The sequence below is a fragment of the Aquarana catesbeiana genome, linkage group LG04, assembly GCF_042186555.1.
Source record: "Aquarana catesbeiana isolate 2022-GZ linkage group LG04, ASM4218655v1, whole genome shotgun sequence".
In the NCBI taxonomy this organism is placed as follows: domain Eukaryota; kingdom Metazoa; phylum Chordata; class Amphibia; order Anura; family Ranidae; genus Aquarana; species Aquarana catesbeiana.
The window spans coordinates 556,846,228-556,861,802 of record NC_133327.1 but is presented as its reverse complement, the minus strand read 5'-3'; the positions used below and the strand labels follow the sequence as shown (position 1 = coordinate 556,861,802).

At 46.5% G+C, this 15,575-nt stretch overlaps 1 protein-coding gene across 4 annotated transcripts in view; it reads left to right on the top strand.

Annotated features, from left to right (window-relative positions):
* The window catches only part of NINL (ninein like), a 267,972-nt gene that overhangs the window by 70,118 nt on the left and 182,279 nt on the right, over window positions 1-15,575 (top strand). For all 4 annotated transcript variants that reach the window (XM_073627983.1, XM_073627982.1, XM_073627985.1 and 1 more), the window contains exons 3-4: window positions 6,164-6,266; window positions 6,352-6,530. In XM_073627983.1, the coding sequence (XP_073484084.1) occupies window positions 6,164-6,266; window positions 6,352-6,530 (282 nt within the window). The remainder of the gene's footprint in view (window positions 1-6,163; window positions 6,267-6,351; window positions 6,531-15,575) is intronic.

Below are 15,575 nucleotides of genomic sequence, written 5' to 3'. Positions count from 1 at the left end.
GAAATGATGTCACCAGCCCAGGCACCGAAGGAGGCAGACTACGAGGGACCCCCTAGCAACAGCCATTTTGAGGTGGGTAAAAAAAAAAAAAAAATTCTCAATTTTTTTTTTTTTTTTTAAGCACATTACTATTTTTTTTTTTTTTTGGGGGGTGGAACTCCACTTTAAGTGTAAGAAAAACACAGGAGAAAATGCATATTGACAAGGGGAGTATAGAGGTGGGCGGGGAGTCTACTGACATCATGACTCCACCCACTGAGCTCCAGACAACAGACCCACCCACAGAATCTGCAGTTTTTCGGGTCTCATAACAGACAGAGGGGAGACATTTGACAGGTAAAGATACATGCAGGAGGCATTTATATCCTTATAGATAACTCCTGTGGCAGTAGTTTAGAAAGGATGACATTGGGTTTACATCCACTTTAAGGCTCACTGGATTTGTTCAGTCTGTGCCTACTGGGATTTTCAGATTTGCAAGGACAGAACCTGGTCCTCTGTTTACATATTTGTGACATTTCATCAGATGGATGCTGCTAAGGCCCCTGCATACGCTGGCTTCAGCTGTGAGTGGGCCTGTTGGCTTTCTTTGCTGTGTTGCCCAGCCCTCAGTTGTAATGCTTAGGTACAGTACCTCTTGCACCCTCATTGGACAGTGAATGTGCATCATCACCACTGTCCAGTGAACATGGAGCTGACTTAGGAAACTGATGGTAAACAGGGAAGTAGCAGAGTGATCTTCCTATCTAGTCAAGTTGTGTGCCTTAAGGAAATCCCTTGGCAGGTAAAACTGTAAAGCTAGATGTATTTCAATCATGCATATTTTTGCCTGGAGTTGCAGTTTAAGGGTCCATTCACACCACATCCTGCTGTGTTGGTACTAATTATAGTCTAGGGAAAGGTCTGGGCTATGTAGTACCGAAGACACAGGACTTCCTCTTTCTATAATGGTTTACCATAAGATATACAGTGCCTTGAAAAAAGTATTCATACCCCTTGAATTTTTTCACATTTTGTCATGTTACAACCAAAAACGTAAATTAATTTTATTGGGATTTTATGTGATTGACCAACACAAAGTGGACATAATTGTGAAATGGAAGGAAAATGATAAATGGTTTTCAACTTTTTTATAAATATCTAAAAAGTGTGGCATACATATCCCACGCTTTGAACATTTCACGGAGCACTGTTCAATCCATCATCCGAAAATGGAAAAAGTATGGCACAACTGCAAACCTACTTAGACATGGCCGTCCACCTAAACTGACATGGTAACTCTGGAGGAGCTGCAGAGATCCACAGCTCAGGTGGGAGAATCTGTCCACTGGACAACTATTAGTCATGCATTCCACAAAACTGGCCTTTATGGAAGAGTGGCAAGAAGAAAGCCATTCTTGAAAGAAAGCTATAAGAAGTCCAGTTTTCAGTTTGCGAGAAGCCATGTAAGGGACACAGCTAACATGTGGAAGAAGGTGCTCTGGTCAGATGAGACCAAAATGGAACTTTTTGGACTAAAAGCAAAACACTATGTGTGGCAGAAAACTAACAGTGCACATCACCTTGAACACACCATCCCCACCGTGAAACATGGTGGTGGCAGCATCATCTTGTGTGAATGCTTTTCTTCAGCAGGGATAGGGAAGCTGGTCAGAGTTGATGGGAAGATGGATGGAGCCAAATCTTAGAAGAAAACCTGTTATGCCTTGTACACACGGTCGGACTTTCCGACGGAATATATGCGATCAGAGCTTGTTGTTGGAAATTCCGACCGTGTGTGGGCTCCATCGGACTTTTTCCTTCAGAATTTCTGACACACAAAGTTTGAAATTTTCTTACAATAAAATCCGTTCGCGTAAATTCCGACCGTGTGTGGACAATTCCGACGCACAAAAAGTGCCACGCATGGTCAGAATAAATTAAGAGAGGAAAGCTATTGGCTACTGCCCCGTTTATAGTCCCGACGTATGTGTTTTACGTCACCGCGTTCAGAACAATCGGATTTTCCTACAACTTTGTGCGACCATGTGTATGCAAGACAAGTTTGAGCCAACATCCGTTGGAAAAAATCCATGGATTTTGTTGTCGGAATGTCCGATCAATGTCCGATCGTGTACCGGGCATTAGAGTCTGCAAATGCTTGAGACTGGGCCAGAGTTTCACCTTCCAGCAGGACAACGACCCTAAGGCCCCATTCACATCTGAGCATTTTGTAGCTTGAAGCCTGAAGCTACAAAATGCTGGAGGGGAAAAAATCAATTATTCTCTATGGAGATGGTTTACATCTCCACTCCAAAATGCCTGAGGCCAGAAGCTCCAAAACGCCTGAAGCTCAAACAAGTTCTGGAACTTTTTTTTTATGTAGATTTGGGCGTTTGTTTTGCTTTTTACATTGGTGACCTTCTGACCTGCACAAAAACGTGGCAAAATCGTGCAACTTTCTGCCTAAAAACGCTATGCTCAGGTATGAATGGGGCCTAAACATACAACCAGAGCTAAAATGGAATGTTTTAGATGAGGGGTAGGTAGGCAACATTAAATATGTGGAGATCTACCTGAACAACATAGGAGAAGTCAAAGATCACCAGACACAGTGTCGCCTCCTCACACCTAATTTAAACCTCTAATTGCTATACTACCATGTTGCAATCACGAGCATTGCACAGCAATCATGGGTTTAACATATAGCCTCCCTACCACCTGTCAAATACACTTGGATCTCTTTTCAGGGGAGCAGCAGTGCCGGCTGCAGTTGTGAATGAGCCCTAAATTGCATTTAGCCCTTAATGCTGGTTCACATGCAAAGTTGGGGAGTGCTAAAACCCTGCGGTTGAGTCATGGTTTTACCGCCCCCAATTCTTACTACCTTTAGCTGCTGAGGCAGCAGCCAAAAGGTGTACACATGCCGCAACAGGAATTAAACCTCCCTGTTGCTTTTGATGGGAGCTACTGCCTGCCAATCGCGCCCCATTCTAATAAATGGGGCCACTCTGAAAGTGCCCCGCAACTGCATGCTTCTGCAGGGTTCAAGGGGGTTAAAGGAGGTGGTAAGAAAGCAACACAATACTGCCTGCATTAACCCCTTTGTGATGGGAGGGCCCGTGGAACCAAGAATCCCTTGGAAAGGTTAGGAAACCCATGTTTCAGCTCCCCATGCACCTCCTATGTCTAAGTCGCCCTGTGCCATCCTGGCACAGGGTGACTGAGAAAATATATCTTGGATTACTTAAAATGGGACAGTAATATTTATCCACAATATCTCCCAGGATATATGCAAAGACTATTCCTGGTTTGTTTGATTCTGAACTCAACATATTAGTTGAGAGAGCTGATCACATTGGCCTCTAGAACTTGGTAGGAGCCGGACAGTCTACTCCTACTATAGTTTGTTGCCTACTAGGCGGAGGCCGAGGAGGGGGGATCACTGTTTGTATTGTTAATTGTAATTAGCTCCTGCTATTGTGAGAAGGTGTCCTGTGTTTATACTAATGTGTGAAGCTCGGTGACAACAAGTCTGACCTGTAGTGAAATCCTGATTAATAATAACAATGCTCAGGAGGGCACGGAGTCACATCGGCTGCTTTAAGGGATTAGTTAATTAGCTCTTGTTAATTCTGTTTCTGGTTACAGGTGTATTGTTAGAGTAATATGCGCAGGAGGGTGGACCTCCTCTTTTACTGTGTATAAGACTTTTATTTTGGCTCTAATAAGAGTCCATGTTCAGCAACTAAATAAGTATCGTCTTGTTTTGTGCTTGTGAGCGGTTGGAATATCTGATATCTATATTCATATGGGAGGAAATGGTATATGACGAAAGCACTCAAGAGGAGTGTGGGGCGTTTCGTTACACCCTTGTTTGCGGTACTTCACAAGGTTGCAGGGCACTTACAGAGTGGTCTCATTCACTTGAATAGGTTATTCTTGGCAGGTGCTACCAGTGGTGGCTGGTGGGTTTTTCTTTGGGGGGGGCGACAAACAACCTCCCCCGGCGGCACAGCACTACCCCCCTCCCCCCAGTCTGCACTTACCCTATCTAGGTGGCAAGTGGTGGATTGCAGGCAATGGCTCCAGTGTCCTCAGCGCGGTGGGTGGCAGGCTGGAAGCAGTGGCTCCGGTGTCCTCAGGGTGGCTGGCGGCAGGCTGGAGGCACAGTTCTGGTGTCCTCAGCACGGCAGGTGGCTGGCGGCGGGATGGGAGCAGCGGCTCCGGTGTCCTTAGCGTGGCGGGTGGCTGACGGTGGACTGGGAGCAGCGGCTCCGGTGTTCTCAGCGTGGCTGGAAGCAGCGGCTCCGGTGTCCTCAGCGCGGCGTGCTGGGAATAGCGGCTCCAGTGTCCTCAGCTTGGCGGGTGGTGGACTGGAAGCAGCAGCTCTGGTGTCCTCAGCGTGGCAGGTGGCTGGCGGCGGGCTGGGAGCAGCGGTTCCGGTGTCCTTTCCTCCACGGCTTCTGCCGTGCGTGTCCTCTCTCTCTTTCTCCTTCTCCTAGGCGTCCAATAGGATCACCTGATGTCTTGGCCAATCTAAAAACGGGTCTCAGAGATATTGTGTAAAGTGTGAAAATAGCGAATATTCATTCGCCATCGTCACACAACTGGGTGGGCTCGAAGCGCAGTGCTCTGCACCCCGAGCCCACCCTCTTTCGAAACCTATTACCCTCTGGCCCTAATCACATGCTTCAAAAAACACCCCCCCTCCCCCCATTGGAATCCATACATCCGGTCGTCCTATATGTAGATCAGGTTGCCGGACACATGGGTAGTGGGGGCAGCACCCGTGTGCCCTCTATGGATGGACCACCACTGGGTGCTACATCCACAGCTGCGGCTGTGACATATGTACACCCCTGGCCACTGCAGCTAAAGGGGGTGATAAAACACATCTTAATTATGACGTTTTACCACCCCCAAACTGCAAATGTTACTGTTCTAAGCCCCCTATAAGGCTGCTTTCATACTGATGTGCTGCAGTTTACCTGCATCGCAGGTGCAGTGCAGTGCATCTGCAACTTTCCTGGGTTTACTGCGCTTTGCCATAGACCTCTATTAAATCCTGCAGGTGTGGTGCACTTTCTGAAAGCGCACCAAAACTCCTGCATTCAGAAAGTGCACCAAATCTTCAGGACAAAATAGAAGTCTATGGCTAAAAGCAGCCATCCCGCAGGAAAGCTGCAGGTACCCTGCATGGACAGTGTGGGTAAACCGCAGCGCATCAGTGCGAAAGCAGCCCTATATTATGCCCTATATTATTATTATATTATATATAATATTATATATTATTATATTATGCCCGGTGTATTGCTTCACACTGACCTGAAGAGCTCTTCTTTCCTGCTGCTGGCACCATTCTGGGGACCGCTAGCCAGGATAAGAGGTGGAGTGCAGTTGGTATAACTCTGAATGGGACAGGAGCCAGCACTACAGAGGAGGCATCGGCTCAGGCAGCTCTTGTTCCCTACAACTGCTCCAACTCTACAGATAGTCCATCTGTATTGCACTCTGTTTGATTCTCTGGGATCGCGGGTCAGCAAGCCCAGTCACCTGTCCGAGATCTACTGGTAGATCACGACCTACTGGTTGCTGACCCCCGGGTTAGATGAAAGCATATTCACGTGTTAGAATGGCCCAGGCAAAGTCCAGACCTAAATCCAATTGAGAATCTGTGGCAAGACTTGAAAATTGCTATTCACAGATGATCTACATCCAATCTGACAGACTTTAAGCTATTTTGCAAAGAAGAATGGGTAAAAATTTCACTCTCTAGATGCACAAAGCTACCCAAAAAGACTTGCAGCTGTAATTGCAACAAAAGGTGGTTCTACAAAGTATTGACTCAGAGGGGGCTGAATAGAAATTCACGCCACACTTTTCAGATATTTATTTGTAAAAAATTTTGAAAACCATTTATCATTTTCCTTCCACTTCACAAGTATGTGCCACTTTGTGTTGGTCTATCACAAAATCCCAATAAAATGCATTTACGTTTTTGGGTGTAATGTGACAAAATGTGGAAAATTTCAAGGGGTACGAATACTGTTTCAAGGCATTGTACATATTGGTGGCTTTCCTCACATGCTGTAGGCATGGATAATAAATGGTTGAAAATGTTTGACACATGTAGAGGCATTGCAGCATTAGACCTGAAGTTTCTATTTTCCTGCATTTCTAGGTTAATTTTGAGGAGTTTAAAGAAGGATTTGTGGCTGTCCTTTCATCAACTATTGACATCAGCATATCCGAGGATGATGATGAGAGCAGTTATTTGGAGCCGGGTAAGGCTTGTATGATCATTGTAGTTTGTCATTTTAGTTAGGTGTGCACTTTTCTTATTTTGTGAAGTATTCATGTATTGCTTAGTCATTCCAGATGAGGTAAAACCAAAGTTTGTGAAAGGTACCAAGAAATATGGCCGTCGCACCCGACCTGAGCGTGAAGCTGCAGAAAATGAGGCCAACAAGCATCTGCAAGAGACTCATCAAGGCAAGAATAAGAAGAAAAGCTCCCTGAGAAGGTCCTCTTCACTGGAGAGTGTGGAGGTAGGAATGATTCACCACAGGAAAATGCTGAACTCCAAACTGTGGCAATAACAACTCGCTGACATTGGTTTTAAGACCTTTAGCATGCCTCAGTGTTGCAAGAGCGTGTAGATGTATCTGAATTTGAATGTATTAATTACGTTATCTAATGCTTAAAACAGATCCTAATGCCGCATACACACGGTCGGATGATGTACACCGGACTAAAATGAGGAAGTTGATAGCCAGTAGCCAATAGCTGCCCTAGCGTGGGTTTTTGTCTGTCGGACTAGCATACAGACGAGCGGATTTCTGGGTCCGGCGGAGTTACGACGTAAAGATTTGAAGCATGTTCCAACTCTAAAGTCTGTCAGATTTGCGGCTGGAAAAGTCCGCTGAAAGTCCGGGGAAGCCCACACACGATCGGATTGTCGGACTTTTGTAGCCGAAAAGTCCGACCGTGTGTACGCGGCATAACTTTGCCTGAATTACATTTAGTTTGCTAAAGCGCAGCGCTTATAATTTTTAAAAATGTGTTTTAACCATTTGTTCATCTTGGGGGTGCTGATCTGCAACATCTTTGCAACCACATCCTGTTTACATGCATGTTTTGCAGTGGTTGCTGCAGTTAATTTTTTGCTCAGCACTGGCTTTTCAATAGTGATAACAGTGGACCATGCCTTTCACAATGTGTGTCGGCACAGCAACTTGTAGTATCCACCAGGAGCACAATAAAAAGGTTACAATGCAGGAGCCAATTGGGAGACAGTTGTCATCCCTTAAGAAGTGCCTTAACAAGGACCTTCATGTCAGGATTACCAGGTATTATTTTAATGAAAGCTGCAGGTTTAAAAAGTTTGAGAATGATTTTTGCTATTACGTTGACATGGCAAAAGTTAAAATATTTTGGTGATTGGCTTTAAATCTACTTTAAAAGAAAATAATATAACAAATCTATGTTGCTTGAGCAAGTGAAATTTTGTCGTAGATTATAAGAAGTCACCCGATTTTATATATTTTCTTTTCAGTAAGGCAGCATCCAATGCCCAGGCAAAAAATTGAATCACTGAAAAAACAATTCCAGGGGAAAAGAAAATTCCCCATGCAGTGGGGCTGTGCCCACACTGCGTGGGTTAACTGCTCGTTTTTGTCTAGGAGTGAGGAGAGCGGAGATATCCGACAATCTTTTTAGTGCAAGACCTGTCCCCACCGCTCCTGCTACCCTGCACGTTAGTGATCTTGTGAATGGACTGTTCCTGACGTCATCACGCCCATAGACTGGCTCTGTATGTGAGGACGGCAGGAACAGTCCATTCACAGGAACAGTCCCCATTCTTCTGAAGAATCAGGTAAGTATAGCCTTTCTTTGTGCCCCTGGACAATACAAGCACTTAACTTTTTAAATTAACATTTTTCCCCATGCTTCCAGGAAGCACTGCAGCTGTGCTTAAAGTGTTACTAAACCCAGACCCCTGCATTTGCTAGATCTGGTCTCCACAGTACACAGAACATAGAAATGCAATAGTTTTAGTAAATATAAACTGCTAAATACCTTTTCTTATCAGCAGTGTATAGCAGTCTTGTGTATTCTATCAGGGTGTGGTTAAAGCTTCAAAACAACAAAAACAAGAGAAGGGCGCACTGACTTAGTGCAATTTCATTAAAAAAACATTTATTAAAGAATAAAAAGTAAAACACAAGATACTCACAAATGTATGTTGTATAAACGCATGTGAAAGCACAATGTGGAAAAAGATGCCTTCAGGACTGCTGGAATGCAAAGATGCAAGGAGACCATATGGTGTCCGTGATGGCTAAGCTGACGCGTTTCAAGGTAGAACCCTCTTCCTCAGAGCCAATCAATCAAATGACCCACCATACCTTTTAGATATGTTCTGATCCACCCTCATTGATAAGCACTGCCACTCATACATCACTGGTGGTGCATGTTCCTCCAGGATCCAATTACAGATTGACATCCACCCTTTGTGATAGGAATGGCAGCAACTCATATGTATATACTACAAAGAACTTCTTTTGTACTATATACATAAGTACATATACAGTAAAACCTTGGTTTGAGTATAACTTGGTTTGAGAGCGTTTTGCAAGACAAGCTAATTTTTTAAATACAGATATACAAACGATGTCTTGATATACAAATAGCGTCATGTCACAACTACAACAGTATAAAACAGAAGAGAGGTGCCTCTAAGTGTAGCCATATGGTTATATTTAATGAAGGTACAACATTTAGCAACGAACAATGGTTGAACAATGGTTGATGATTAAAACAGGCACCTGGGAACAAGCTGTCCACATAGACCATCCTCCTCACCATTGACATCATCCCTTCCACGCTGCGCTCCACGAGCGCTTCGAGCCTCGCTTTTAATTCGCTCTACTTCAGGGTAGGCTTCCTGGTCACCATTGCAGACTGACGGCGGTGAGAGCCGGCGGTGCGGAGGGCGGTCTATGTGGACAGCTTTACCCCGGATGCTTGCATACTTAGATGTGCCTCTTTTAATCATCAACCATGTGAGTTGCTAAATGTTGTACCTTCATAAAATGTAACCATATTGCTACACTTAAAGATGCCTCTCTTCTCTTTTATACACTGTAGCTCATGCTGGATTTAGCTTCTAATCTTCTTGTGGAGGCTGCCATTTGTGGATGGACATTTTATGGTTACACAACCTATCACATTGCTATAATCTTTTTATATGGACTATAGACTGAAGGACTTATGAATAAATGGTTGTGGAACGATTCATCCGAGTTTATATTATTTCTTATGGGGAAATTCACATTGATATACAAGTGCTTTGGATTGCAAGCATGTTCCTGGAACGAATTATGCTCGCAATCCAAGGTTTTACTGTACATGCATCTACATGTAACATCATGAGTGTATCCACTATTACCTCCTCAGATGACATATGTAGTTCCTATACCACTACCTAGATAATGTATCATGATGCATTCAAAGGTGTCCCTGGTATTACCTATCCCTTCTAACATATTATAATACTAATTACTGTGGAGGCGCCCAGACCGCTATTGCAGGCCGCTCAGACCGCAGACCGGGAAGTGTAGGCGGATCTGCGTTCCGCCGAGGAGTGTGTCACTTCCAAGAAAAAAAAGTAGCGTCGCATCTGTTTTTTTTTAACCATTTTCTTCTTTAAAAAGGACAAAAAAAGTTTTGGTTGAGACTGTCAGAAACCATGAAATCAGACCGAGACAGAAGTACAGTTAAATCACACTTGTTTAATAATAAAAGTAAATAGAACAAACTTAGTCAAAACATAGCCAGAGTTCAGGAACCGGAAGGGATAGTCAGACAAGCCAAACGCCAGGGAGCCGGAGATGAGAGTAGTAAAACAGCAAGCAGGATCTGGAGCCAGAAGGGATGTTAGCCAAGCAAGTCTTTTAACAGGAATGCAGGAGAGCGTCTCTATGATGTTGACTAAGGCGAAGGCAGAGATCCTCTAGGCTGGACGGCTTAACTAGGCGGGATTGATGAGCAGGCTATCATCAACAGCCGAGTACCTGTGGAGAGCTAGGAGCTGGCAATTAGCCAACAGCTGAGCGACCAGCTCAGAGAAGGAAGGGCTGAGCCGAGCCCTGACAGAGATGCACTTACTCCAGGCTTCATTTTAAATAGTTTGGGCCAAACAAACTATTTCCTTCAATTATAGATGAGCCACCTGTCATCACAGTATACAGTGCTGTATTTCAGCAGAACTTTGTTGAGAAAAATTTTATATCCTGCTCCTTTGAATTTTCTTGTCACTAAAGAGTGTCGAATTGAACCCACTAATGATGAGAAAATCAAATTCACTTTCTTAAAGAAATTTCAAATGAAATTCTACTAGTGTATTCCCAGCTTTACACTCCCAGAGCATAGGGGAGAAGCGGGTGCACAGACTGGTCTAGCCTTATAACAGGCTTCTACAGATCACGCTCAGGGGCGTAACTACCACCATAGCGACCCATGCGGCCCAGTGAGGATGAGAGCACCACCGGCACAGTCTCCCAGCCAGGGGAAGAGAGAGGAGAGGAAGAGGCAAGCTGTGACCTGTGCCCAATGCAGCGTGACCTGTGCCCAATACAGCGTTGCCTGTGCCCAATACAGCCTGGTCTGCCTGTGCCCCATACAGCCTCACCTGTGCAGAGGAAGAGGCAAGCCACCCGGATCAGCCGAGAGCTGAATTGCCCGATGTAATAGCTTTCATTAGAACTTCCAATGTTCCCGGGCTCACGTCACATAGCTCCACCTCTTGGCCCTGCCCCTTTGATAGACAGAACGCCAATCCAATGCGGGACGTGTGACGTCATCAAAGGCGTCAGGCCAAGAGGTGGGGCTATGTGACGATAAGCCCCGGGAAGACGGGAAATTCAAATGAAACCTATTACAAGTGGCAATCCCACTCTCTGCTGATCCGGGTGGCTTGCCTCTTCCTCTGCACAGGTGAGGCTGTATGGGGCACAGGCAGACCAGGCTGTATTGGGCACAGGCAACGCTGTATTGGGCACAGGTCATGCTGTGTGGGGCACAGGTCACGCTGTATGGGGCACAGGTCACGCTGTATGGGGCACAGGTCACGCTGCGTTGGGCACAGGTCACGCTGCGTTGGGCACAGGTCACGCTGCGTTGGGCACAGGTCACGCTGCGTTGGGCACAGGTCACGCTGCGTTGGGCACAGGTCACGCTGCATGGGGCACAGGTCACGCTGCATGGGGCACAGGTCACGCTGCATTGGGCACAGGTCACGCTGCATGGGGCACAGGTCACGCTATATGTGGCACAGGTCACGCTGCATTGACACTAGGGCAGCTGTGGGGGGGCTGTTTGCAGGGGGCCCCATACAACATTTTGCTATGGGGCCCTGCTATTTCTAATTACGCCCCTGATCACGCTCCTATAATAATGGGCATATAGTTGTATTATATCCTGGTCCGGTAGATTGAATGACGACAGCCTGAAGTCTGAAGTCCTGTAACTGGAGGGGAGGTATAGTAACCTCCTATCACTTGTCATCTTTGTGTCATTGAGGAGACTGTTTTAGTTCCTGTTCTGCAGACACAATAGAAAGTGGGGGGGAAAATCTCCCCAAAATCCCTATTGAATGTTTTTTCCTCTCTTTCAGCTCAAAAGGTTTTTTTATTTTTCCCCTCATGCTAAGCCCCTGTAACAGTGATCTGTGATAGCAAGATGCCTATAATTCCCCATATGCATGTGTGTATATATTTATGCAAAGGCAAGGTAGGTGCAGGACAGGCTGAGAAACTAAAGGGGACACAGCAGTCCGTTTTTAATTATTTTATGTATGTTGGTGTAACATACAATTACAGCCATAAAATAGTTACATAGTAGCAGTCAGAGGTTTTAATGCATTTCCTTTTCATGCCTCCTATATAAGTATGATCGAAGCATGTATGTATTATATACAGTACTTTGGTGCAAAAAAAGGTTTTGTTTTCCCTTTACGTCATTCAGGACAGCCACTATTGAGAGATAGTCTCCTCCTCTTCCTGTAGGAAACACTGCGCCAGCCCATAAAACTCTCACTTCCCCTGCCATACCTCAGTTAATAGTGTTTCCTCCGGAGGGGAGACACTGTGCAGGGAACCAGGCTGATACAATCAGGGAGATTGTGGCCTCTTTCAGAACATCCCCAGGGGAGCAGGGGCTTCCAAGCAGTGGATAGGCGGTACATACCCGCAAAACAGCAGCCACCCCTTCCTTGTCAAGCGTGGCATCAGGCTGTGGGGGCCCCCTATCGCGTTCACAGGGCCGCAGCAAGGAGGACACTCCGCTCTCCCTGCACACTGTGCAGGCCGCATTTTTTGATAATGGAACGAACGGGCCGGACGACGGGCGACGTCATTTCCGGCGGAGGGCGGATGTCTACCTTTAACCCGCGACTTCCGGTTCCGGGTCGCGGTGCTGATAGGGGGCCGGGCTCAGGCTGGAGGAGTCGGTTTACACGTGCAGACAGTGTGAGACTCTACACAGGCAACCACCTGCAGTCATGTCTGAGGCAGATGCTGCAGCTCATACGGACACTAGCTCCAGCCTTCCGAAGGTAAGAGTTCCCTGGGGAGGGGTCCTCTCTACCTAGGATTGTCCCCCCCCATGTACGGTTCCTTACTTAGGGGGGGACAGACCCCCTGGGTGGTCAGGGGGTGGGGGTGACTCGGATCCCTACAGGTGGGTTGGGTACACCCCCAGGGTTGTTTCTGTTAAAAAATTGCTGAATGTAATGTGCTTTCTGTATGTAATTTCAGAAATCCACTGAAAAGACAAAGTCCACTCATGTCTCTAAAAAGAAATGTGCCTCTTGTAGGGACAGTTTAGGGGAAGCTTGGACCAAGGTTCTGTGTAAGGAATGCATAGATTCCTTGGTCAAGGAAAGGGACTCTGAACAGCAGTCCGGCTTGGCAGCCTCTGTAAAGGAGCTGTCATCCACTTTTTCATCCTTTAAAACGCTTTTTGAGAAGTTTCAGCTTCCCCTTAATCCCATTCAGCAGGATTCAACCCCGCCTCATGCTCAGGGCTCGGCTCCTGCCAGATCCACTAGTATGGCTACGGCAGAGGAGGCTGCAGGCCCTTCCGGGGTGGAGCTTAGGCAACCAGACAGTGGCACTTCTGACTCCCATGAGGAATCAGAGGGAGAGGACCAGGACGGGGAGTCCAGGAAAATCTCCAGGTATAAGTTGTCCCTAGAGGAGGTGGAAGATCTCCTAGGGGCAATATATACAACCCTCGGTATACACGAGGATAAAAAACCCCTCTCACTCCATGACCTTATGTACAAGGGCTTAGGAGATCAAAAGAGAAAAGTTTTTCCAGTACACGAGGTTCTGGTGGAGACGATTAAAAAAGAGTGGCAGGATCCGGAAAGAAAGCCCTTCTTCTCGAGTTCCCTTAAGAGAAGATTTCCGTTTTCAGAGGATCCAGCATCCATTTGGAATAAAAATCCTAAACTGGATGCAGCTTTCTCTCAGGTCTCTAGGCACACAGACCTGGCCTTTGAGGACATGGGGGCCTTATCAGACGTCATGGATAAGAGGATAGACTCATTACTGAAAAAGACTTGGGACTCAACAGTCGGTAACTTAAAACCAGAAATGGCTGTTACTGTGGTAGCCCGCAATTTAGAACATTGGCTTTTCCAGATTCAGGAGCATATTGAGGCTGGCACAGCTAAAGAGACTATCCTAGCATCTTTCCCCACGATTCTGCGAGGCATCGCATACATAGCAGATGCCTCGGCGGAGTCAGTCCGTATGTCAGCCAGATCAGCGGCCCTGGCTAACTCGGCCAGGAGGGCCCTCTGGCTGAAGACGTGGCCGGGTGACGCCGCCTCTAAGGTCAAGTTATGTGGGATACCCCTGACAGGTGACCTACTATTTGGTCCCGGGTTAGATACAGTCCTAGACCGGACAGCAGACAAAAAGAAGTCCTTCCCACTCAAACGAAAGACCCCTACACAGAGAAAGAGGGGGTTTCGTCCGCAAAAGGGCAGGGAAGCCCCTAAACAAGGGGGACAGAAGAAAACCTGGGGCCAAAGAGGTAAGGGCAGAGGAGGGGCGATTTTTCGCCCTCCTGAAAAAGCCCAGAAAGATCAATGACTCTCTAAAAACAGTGGGAGGAAGACTGGGGGCCTTCCTTCCACAGTGGGAGATCATTTCCCCCAATCGGTTCATTCTAGGGATCATAAGAAGGGGGCATCTCTTGGAATTTACAAGGCCCCCCTCACAAAGGTTCCTTGTCACGCAGCTTTCCAGCTGCACGACAAAAACCCAGGCCTTGTTAGACGCTCTAAAAGAGCTAGAACTACAAAATGTAGTTTGCAGAGTACCCAAGGGGGAGGAAGGAGAGGGGGTTTATTCCCATGTATTTATGGTAAAAAAACCCTCAGGAAAATTCAGATTGATTCTGAATTTAAAGCCCTTAAACAAATCAATTTGTTACAAAAGATTCCGTATGGAGTCAATTTTTACGGTCAGGGCTCTGTTACCGCAGAATTGTTTCATGGTGTCTCTGGACCTCAGAGACGCGTATTTGCACGTCCCTATTGCAGAAACCTCTCAGAGGTTTCTCCGTTTAGCAATAAACCTGGGCGACGCAATACTGCACCTACAATTCCAGGCTCTGCCCTTCGGGCTATCCTCCTCGCCCCGAATATTTACCAAAATCCTAGCAGAGGCCATGGCCTTCCTGCGACTGCAGGGTGTGTCAGTTATAGCCTATCTGGACGACCTGCTCCTTTTTGCAGTATCCCCAGAGAAATTGCTCAGGGACCTCGACCTGACAAAAAGGGTACTGACAGGATTGGGATGGCTCCTGAACTTAGACAAGTCCAGTCTCATTCCTTCACAACGCATTATGTACCTAGGATACCTGCTAGACTCAACACTCTTGAAGGTTTTTCTTCCAAGAGAAAAAATTCTAAAACTGGACAGAGCAGTTTTATCTCTCCAATGCAACCATCGGGTGTCCAAAAGGTCCTTAATGTCAACTCTAGGTCTGCTGACCTCTACTCTCCCAGCAGTGCAGTGGGCAGGATTACACTTTCGTCCCCTTCAGTCATACGTACTAAGGGTATGGGACCACAGTCAGAAGGATCTAGACACCTTAGTACAAATTCCCCATCGATTAAAGAGATCTCTTTGGTGGTGGAGGAAGGAAGCGAACTTGTCGCAGGGACGTCTGTGGCTTATTCCAGTTTCACGGATAGTAACCACGGACGCAAGCGGCAAGGGCTGGGGGGCGCATCTGGGATCCCTTCTAGCGCAGGGCGTATGGAGGGGAGACGAACTAAAAAGATCGTCCAATTGGAAGGAGCTGAGGGCGGTTGGCCTGGCCCTCAGGTTTTTCAAAAAAGAGCTTCAGGGCCACCATATACAGGTACGGTCAGACAATTCTTCTACCGTAGCCTATATAAACAAACAGGGTGGCACCAGAAGCGGAAGTCTCCTGGCCTTAGCAACAGACATCCTAAATTGGGCCGAGACCAACACTCTCTCACTCTCAGCGGTGTTTCTGAGAGGAGAAAG